We start from the raw sequence: 9457 nt of genomic DNA, 5'->3' as shown, positions 1-9457 counted from the left end.
ATTCCTTGAATACCTACTGCGCTGAGTTATCCCTTTCAAACCGTTTGCAGTGCACGGCCACAGCCAAGGCCAGCACAGGTTCCAGGAGCTGGAGAGCCTCTGCACAGCTGGCCTGTCTGGAACAGGGGCACGTGCAGAGGCTCTGCCATCGCAGCGTGCTTTGGAGAGCTTTAAAGAGGGCCAGCAGGACAGACCTCAGTCATGTACCGTCGGCTCTGGGGATCAAACCAGCATCCTTCTGGTCACAGGGCTGGTTCCCTGACCTTCAGCCCACAACTGCCCCACATCAGATTAAGCTCCGCCATAGCAGAGGCTTCAAAAATAAGAAGAACTCATCAACGTTTCCCTCCACGGAAATCTTTAGTAACAATTTGTGTGTGAATGAAGAGAAACCCAAGCTAACGGCAGGGTATACAAGACGTCGTGAGGCAAAGTGATCCCCAGACAAAGCCTAGATTTTCAGATTTATCACTATTTTACAATTCTCAATGATACGTATGAAACTCAGAAGACACAGGTAGGTTCACTGGTCAGTCTGTACTGTAAATAAAGGGCTGTATTTGCATTTGGTTTTCCTGTCACCAGCACTGGAAAGAAATCTAAAATCTGAGTCAGAAAGTTTCTCCACAACGAACCATTTCACACCAAAGCACTCTGATTGACTTTACATTTCAACAGGGGAACTACAAAAAGGGGGTTCTAGCTGGAGGGTTATCGACTGTATGTATATGCGTTATGAATGCTCCACATGCGACGCTTCACTCTGCCACTCCTACGATACTCAGTCGGGTGAGCAGCATGTGGATGTTCTGGAGGAGGTTCTAGTCATCTTGGTGCTGCTGAGCTCACAGCAGACTCCTCTTGGCTCAGAGGTGACAGGTTTAGTGGTGGAGTCTTCATAGTTTACTGTTGTCTGGAATTTGAATCTCTGCTGTGGCCATGAGAAATGATCATGTCGGACTATCCACACATTTAAAAAAATCACTTTTTTATTCGAGTCAGTATACAAGGCATATGTTGATGGAATAAAATTCATAGTCTCCCACGAAAATTCAGAGCAATTCATCAGGGTTTTAAGGAGGTCTGTGCCAAGGAGTATTCCCAGGGCAAATTTATTAAACAGTAATTTCTATCAACACAAGTATTTTTCAGTTACTGAGCTGTTTGTATAAATCACTGAAACCAACCTCGTATCAGTGGAATCACCCTTGTTTCCTACAACAAGCACCAGCTGGGCTTAAGCACAGCCTCCACACTGTGGGGTCAGTTATTAAATGGTGTTACAACAAGACAAATAAAGTAAATTATGTCTTTTTCTTCCACATGTTTACACAGATAGTAAAATGACAATGAGAAAACATCTGAAAACAGGGCTTTTTCGTCTACTTCATTAGTGTCTTTCAGACGTCAGTATTTTCGTATTAAAATGATATTAATGAAATTGACATTAACAGTTGGTAAAGCTGTAGTTATTCAGAAATAATACTCCGTATTTTACTGATGAGGGATGTTTTTATTTGTTGTCCTTCACGGGATGAAACAGTAATTTATCATTTTTTGTGTAACGCGACAGAAGGACGTAGACGCTCACAGATGAAAGGCGAATGAGAGGCTTTACTAGTGCAAACAGAATCCACAATCACTGTATATATATATATATATATATATATATATATATATATATATATATATACACTACCGTTCAAAAGTTTGGGGTCACCCAAACAATTTTGTGTTTTCCATGAAAAGTCACACTTATTCACCACCATACGTTGTGAAATGAATAGAAAATAGAGTCAAGACATTGACAAGGTTAGAAATAATGATTTGTATTTGAAATAACATTGTTTTTACATCAAACTTTGCTTTCGTCAAAGAATCCTCCATTTGCAGCAATTACAGCATTGCACACCTTTGGCATTCTAGCTGTTAATTTGTTGAGGTAAGCTGGAGAAATTGCACCCCACGCTTCTAGAAGCAGCTCCCACAAGTTGGATTGGTTGGATGGGCACTTCTGGCGTACCATACGGTCAAGCTGCTCCCACAACAGCTCAATGGGGTTCAGATCTGGTGACTGCGCTGGCCACTCCATTACCGATAGAATAATAACAGAATCCCTTTTACCCTGTACAAATCTCCCACCTTACCAGCACCAAAGCAACCCCAGACCATCACATTACCTCCACCATGCTTAACAGATGGCGTCAGGCATTCTTCCAGCATCTTTTCATTTGTTCTGCGTCTCACAAACGTTCTTCTTTGTGATCCAAACACCTCAAACTTGGATTCATCCGTCCACAACACTTTTTTCCAGTCTTCCTCTGTCCAATGTCTGTGTTCTTTTGCCCATCTTAATCTTTTTCTTTTATTGGCCAGTCTCACATATGGCTTTTTCTTTGCCACTCTGCCCTGAAGCCCAAAATCCCACAGCCGCCTCTTCACTGTAGATGTTGACACTGGTGTTTTGCGGGTACTATTTAATGAAGAAGCCAGTTGGGGACCTGTGAGGCGTCTGTTTCTCAAACTAGAGACTCTAATGTGCTTATCTTCTTGCTTAGTTGTGCAACGCGGCCTCCCACTTCTTTTTCTACTCTGGTTAGAGCCTGTTTGTGCTGTCCTCTGAAGGGAGTAGTACACACCGTTGTAGGAAATCTTCAATTTCTTAGCAATTTCTCGCATGGAATAGCCTTCATTTCTAAGAACAAGAATAGACTGTCGAGTTTCAGATGAAAGTTCTCTTTTTCTGGCCATTTTGAGCGTTTAATTGACCCCACAAATGTGATGCTCCAGAAACTCAATCTGCTCAAAGGAAGGTCAGTTTTGTAGCTTCTGTAATGAGCTAGACTGTTTTCAGATGTGTGAACATGATTGCACAAGGGTTTTCTAATCATCAATTAGCCTTCTGCGCCAATGAGCAAACACATTGTACCACTGGAGTGATAGTTGCTGGAAATGGGCCTCTATACACCTATGTAGATATTGCACCAAAAACCAGACATTTGCAGCTAGAATAGTCATTTACCACATTAGCAATGTATAAAGTGTATTTGTTTAAAGTTAGGACTAGTTTAAAGTTATCTTCATTGAAAAGTACAGTGCTTTTCCTTCAAAAATAAGGACATTTCAATGTGACCCCAAACTTTTGAACGGTAGTGTATATATATATATATACACACACACATACAAATATACGTGCATAGACTCTAACGTTCCTGTAAGCTACTGTGTTTCCTATCACTGTATAAAAGATGCGTGAGGCTTCTTTTATTGCTGAATTGCTCAAAGCGATTCTAATTGGTAAACACTTGTAACAACTAATTAAGCTGTTTATGAGTATCAACAAAACATGTCTAATGTATTGAATATATTCCTGTTCATATCTTGTATATAAAACTGAACTTTTGCTCCATATTATTTTTTAAGTATCAAATAAATGCTAATAAATAAAAACCCACTTTATTAAAAGTGAAGAGCAGATCAAACAGCATAAATCGTCACATTTTTTACTGATATTCACTGAACATGTGAACTCACTCTGATAAGAAGTTGGTGCAGTCCCTTTTAGAAGCCAGGGGCCAAGTGAAATCTGTCCACAGGCTGCATTTGGCCCCGGGGCTGGACATCAATTAAAGAAATATTCTCACGAGTCAAATGTTTTTCTTGTGCTTTCACCTGCTTATAGAATTGGCCTGGGTGGTCTGTAGAAGCCAATAAGAATCTAAGACTTTGCCTGAGGTCATCAGAGCTTACACACACACACACACACACACACACACACACACACACTCTTGGCCTAATCTCAGCACTGTGACTCTCACATGATGCAGGAATGTCCGCGCTCCCAGCTACACGCTCTGCACACTGCTGCTGGTTGGGGGTGAGGGGGCCTCACTGCAGCGCTCTCTTCCTCACTGCTTCTCACTTGCCTCTGGAGTCAACTGGCATCCCACACTGACTGTCCAAGCGGCCATCCAGAGTCCTCGTCCAGCAATATGAGATGAGCCGCTTTTCAAGGAGATTTCCTTTCTTCTGGGAGCGGAGGGCAACCATACAAGATGAAGAGACCAGACCCCTCGTACCGAAGGTAATGCAGCATCGTCATGTAGCAGCCTGCAAAAGCTTTACGTATCACGCACAGCAGAAAGCTGTTTAGATCTCACCAAGTGAAGGAATAACAACGATAAAAGACTTTTACAGACAACAACTTTATCATCCAAGAGTAACGAAATATATCGCTGTTCTCAGAAGAAAAGCTCATATCTCCAAAATGGTAATTTTACAGGAGAAGCAAAAAACCTGCTTTACTTTTAATGCAAGTCAATGGAACCAGACGTCTTTCTGATTCATTTTAGGTCATTTCCTTTGATCCATTCATCATGAAATTCACACACAATGTGAAGGCCAAAAAGTATTTTCAGATTATGTCAAAAACTGAAAAATGTCAAAAATGGAGATACGAGGTTTTCTTCCGACAACAGCGATATGTTTCTAAATAAATTAAGATCATATGATTTATAATTTTAAAGAATACATTTGATCACTTATGTAAACTTTATGACAGACGTCCAATTAACGCTTATGTTTTAGAATTTCACGTTATTCATGTATGTTATTGTTATTATGAAATAATAATAATACATTTTTATTATTTTTACAAATGATTACATTTTAAAAAATAATTTTATTAAATACTCATTTTTTTTTAAATTAACTGAAAATGTTGCATGTTGTCATTTAATGATAAACTATGAATTAGGGAAAAGTTTATGCATTGCCAATTAGCAAAGTCATAAATACATACTAAATCTTTTAAATGGCAATTGCTTATAAGTCTTAGATGTGCCAATAAGTAAACAAGTAATGCAAGTAAATAACTTAATATTTCAATTTATTTAAAGTAATGAAATAGCTAAATATATATTACCAAACTGTTGTTTAAATGTTTACATTTCTTCATTTTGGGGCGGTCGTGGGCTGGAGGTCAGGGAACCAGCCAGGCGACCAGAAGGTCGCTGGTTCGATCCCCAGAGCTGACAGTCCATGACTGAGGAGTCCTTGGGCAAGACACCTAACCCCCAACTGCTCCCTGGACATGGATAGGGCTGCCCACCGCTCCGGGCAAGTGTGCTCACTGAACACTAGTGTGTATGTGGTGTTAAATATTCACCGTTGTGGGACTAATAAGGGTTTCTTAATTCAGAACAGCTGTTCTATATCAGTAAATTAAAGAAAAATATTTTTATTAGTTATATTTTGTTTAACTAAGTAATAATTCAATTAGTAGCACTTGGTAATGCATGAGTAACAAAATCACTCACTTGCTGTTTATTAGGCTTGTTATTATGAATTCTTACTGGAACACCTGATGACTGACTGATCAGAATAAAGCCACAAAACGCTAAACCTACTCAGCAACTGTCAGTGTAGATTACCCAGTTTTCAAGTTTACTGTTGATGCTGGAGTTGATTTTTCCAGCAAGAGTGTTGAATAAACACAGGGCCTGGTGTTTTATGGGAGTGTAAATATATCACAGTTGCAAGGAGCTGATTAAACTTGATGTGACAATGGGCAGTGATGTTGAGGCGGAGGCATGTGTCCAAAATCCAAAATCAGGGTCAAGATAGTCCAGGTTCAGGTTCAAATGGCCAATACAGAGAGCAGACAGAGGGACAGACATGGCAAAATAAACACAGATCTTCAAACAGATCAGAAATAAACAAAACCCTTCACACAATACACACACTTCAAACAGCACATCCAAGAAACCGCACGCACAAACATAGACCAGCCAGAAACTCAAGAAAACACAGGGCTTAAATATAATCAGGGATAACGAGGGATAACTGGACACAGGTGGAAAACAGGTGGGAACAATCAGGGGCAGAGTCAGAAAACAAGGGGGCCGGACTGGGAAGGAACCCAAAGAACACACGGACATGTAAACAGACGCACATGGAAGACTGAAACACAACACGAGCACATGGACAGGACTGGGAATGGCCAATCGGGACACTTGAAGTGGCAGTTGACCAGACTCCAGCACTTTAGGCAGAGCTTTCTTACAGTTTTGTTAGTTTCTGTTAAATAGATTTTTTTCCTTTTTGTTATATTTACTTCAGTAATTACCTTTGAATGCATTTGACTTGTTTCGTTAATGCAGGTGAAGCGTGTTCATTCCCAGGTCTACAGTCATTATAAAGTCTGGCCTCAGTGCATGTAACCTCTCCAGGATCTCCTTTTGGAGTGAAGCATAATAAGGGCAGCAAATCAGAAAAGAACTCATTTACATATATCACTCTTCAAGGCTCAGTGACAAAAACAACCTGTGTAGTTGTGAGGCATAAAGAGACAGATGAAAAGGGTGAAGGTGGTACGTAAACACATGCAAATATTTAATAAATGAAAATTTCATGTTGTTTATGCCACCAAGGAGACCCCTCAGACACGTCCTGCCTCGTCCCTTACATACCTGGGCACGGACGACAGCTCTGAGAGCAAGACCGACTCAAGTTCGTCCAGCCATGAAGAACAAAGCAGGATGTTCCTCAGACCACAAACGCACACCATCTCCAGCCTGACTGACTGCCTGCTGAAATTTGTCCTCTTCAGCAGTAACCTGCTCTTCACCGCGCTGGGTCTGGCCACACTGGGGCTCGGACTCTGGGGCCTTTTCAACAAAGAATCCTTCACCCAGGAGAAACTGGACAGCATCGGCACTGACCCCATGCTGCTCTTCGTCTTCCTGGGCTTGGTGCTGTCACTGCTGTGCCTGACGGGCTGCGTGGGGGCCGTGCGGGAAAACTGCTGCCTTCTTCGCACCTTCTCGGTTGTCCTGTTGTTCCTCGTGGCCGCCCAAGTACTGGCAGCCATTGTGGCCTACAGCCTGCAGGGTCAGATTACCAACCTGCTACGCACGGGCATGCTGAACGCCATGGTGCGCTACCAAGACGACCTGGACCTGAGGTTCATCACGGACGAGATCCAAACAGGGTTACAGTGCTGCGGGGCGGATAACTATCGAGACTGGCAGATCAACAGGTAAGGGCATGATGACACATCCATCCATCCATCCATTTTCTAAGCCGCTTCTCCGTCAGGGTCGCGGGGGGGTGCCGGAGCCTATCCCAGCAGTCTTCGGGCGGAAGGCAGGATGCATGATGACACAGTTGATTCAAAATTGACCCCAAATCCTGATCTACTACCCAGCACCTTTAGAAGGAGGAGTTTTTACCAGCACTAACAAAATCATGAGGTCATTAAAATAAGTGTTCCCAACTCATAACTTACTGGGACAAGCAGGGAAATGGTCAGAAGTGCAGAAGAGCACATAGTTTTGTGGATAAAAAAAACATCTTGCACAAACCAAATGACACTGCACACGTGGAGTCGGCTAGGGTACCTCATTTATTACTTATTGTAGTGCACTGTGGAATTGCCCTGAAGACCTCCACTACTAGACACTACAACTCTGGCAAATTCCCAAAATAGGGTGCCATGTGGTGAGCAGGGCCCTTTATTTTGGGAGTCAACTGTAGTTTCTTACCTTGCCTTTAACTTAAATTGAACTAAATAGCTATTAAATGCAACTGAACTAACATGAGTATAGTAGAAGCTACAGTCTAACCCTAAACCTTAATTTCCGCCCAGACCTAGTGGTGTAGGCACTACTTTTGTGCAATGAAGACAACATAAAGACAGTCAAAATCAGAGAGATGATGTACAAAGGCGAGGAAAAACAATACAGCAAACTGACACATCCTAGGCTAAAGCATACTGCCACAGCTGGCATGAAAAATGTTTATGGACTATTTATGTCTTACCTTTGAGGACTCAGTGCATTGAGATAAATATTTGGTTTGACATTTTGACACAGTCTGTTTTGTAGTAAAAGCACTAAATTTGCAAACTACTGGCAATGGTGAAAATAAGTAAGTAATTACTTCATTAGTAAATTTTATTTCCTGATTGGATTGAATAGGCCTGCAATCAGACCTACCCATGACTATAGCCTTGTGCGGAACCTAAATCTAGTGGCAACCTCAACTTCAACCCAGAACTAAACCTAACCTTAAACTTCATGCTAACAATGCATAATCAAGTTTTACCAGATAGTCTATTAACAATAAAAGGGGGACTCAAAACACAGTGTGACCAAAGTTCCAGATAGTAGCCAGACTGAAAATACAGAGAATATTATGCAACATATTGCATGAATGCAAAAGCAGCTTATTTAAGTCTAAGGGATACAGAGAGATTAAAATGGTAAAAAGGATTAATGTGAAAATTTATTTTGAAAATTGAAAAAAAATGGCCCTAAAAATGAATAAAAAATGAAACAAAACAAAACATTTTATTCCAGAATGTCAGAAATGGTGATGAAAGGCTGAAGCTGATAATGTGACAGAAATATTAAAATGAGATAATCAGAGGATCTTATTCCATCCATCCATCCATCCATCCATCCATCCATCATCTTCCGCTTCTCCGGGGTTCGGGTCGCGGGGGCAGCATCCTGAGCAATGAAGCCCAGACCTCCTTTTCCCCAGCCACTTCCACTAGCTCCCTGGGAGGGATTCCGAGGCGCTCCCAGGCCAGCTGGGCGATATAGTCACACCAGCGTGTCCTGGGTCTTCCCCGGGGTCTCCTCCCCGGTGGACTTGCCTGTGACACCTCCCAAGGGAGGCGTCCAGGAGGCATCCTAATAAGATGCCCGCACCACCTCAACTGGCTCCTCTCGACGTGAAGAAGCAGCGGCTCTACTCCGAGTCCCTCTCGGATGACCAAACTTCTCACCCTATCTCTAAGGGAGAGTCCAGCCACCCTGCGGAGGAAACTCATTTCAGCCGCTTGTATTCGCGATCTCGTTCTTTCGGTCATTACCCAAAGCTCATGACCATAGGTGAGGGTGGGAACATAGATCGACCAGTAAATCGAGAGCCTTGCCTTATGGCTCAGCTCTTTCTTTACCACAACAGACCGGTAAAGAGCCTGCATCACTGCTGACCCAGCACCAATCCGCCTGTCAATCTCCCGCTCCCTTGTACCATCACTCGTGAACAAGACCCCGAGATACTTAAACTCCTCCACTTGAGGCAAGAGCTCATCCCCGACCCAGAGAGGGCTCTCCACCCTTTCCCGCGTGAGAACCATGGCCTCGGATTTGGAGGTACTGATCCTCATCCCGGCCGCTTCACACTTGGCTGCAAACCGATCCAGTGAAAGCTGAAGTTCGCGGCCTGATGTCCCCAATAGGACCACATCATCTGCGAACAGCAGCGATGTGACCCTGAGGTCACCAAACCGGACACCCTCCATCCCCTGACTGCGCCTAGAAATTCTATCCATAAAAATTATGAATAGAATCGGTGACAAAGGGCAGCCCTGACGGAGTCCAACTCTCACTGGGAAAAAGTCTGACTTACTGCCGGCCATGCGAACCAAGCTCCTGCTTTGTTT

At 42.7% G+C, this 9457-nt stretch overlaps 1 protein-coding gene across 2 annotated transcripts in view; it reads left to right on the top strand.

Annotated features, from left to right (window-relative positions):
* Positions 1 to 3876: 3876 nt before the first annotated feature.
* LOC108435852 (tetraspanin-10) overlaps positions 3877 to 9457 on the top strand; it is a 9527-nt gene continuing 3946 nt past the window's right edge. The window contains exons 1-2 of one of the 2 annotated variants that reach the window (XM_017711965.1): positions 3877 to 4084; positions 6432 to 7039. In XM_017711965.1, the coding sequence (XP_017567454.1) occupies positions 3998 to 4084; positions 6432 to 7039 (695 nt within the window). In that variant the 5' untranslated portion in view covers positions 3877 to 3997. Of the gene's footprint in view, positions 4085 to 5107; positions 5146 to 6431; positions 7040 to 9457 lie in introns of those variants that run through there. The other variant, XM_037544962.1, reaches the window with a different exon arrangement.

Source organism: Pygocentrus nattereri, chromosome 14, assembly GCF_015220715.1.
Source record: "Pygocentrus nattereri isolate fPygNat1 chromosome 14, fPygNat1.pri, whole genome shotgun sequence".
In the NCBI taxonomy this organism is placed as follows: domain Eukaryota; kingdom Metazoa; phylum Chordata; class Actinopteri; order Characiformes; family Serrasalmidae; genus Pygocentrus; species Pygocentrus nattereri.
Note: the sequence above shows the minus strand (reverse complement) of the source record. Positions and strands in the feature narration are given on the sequence as shown.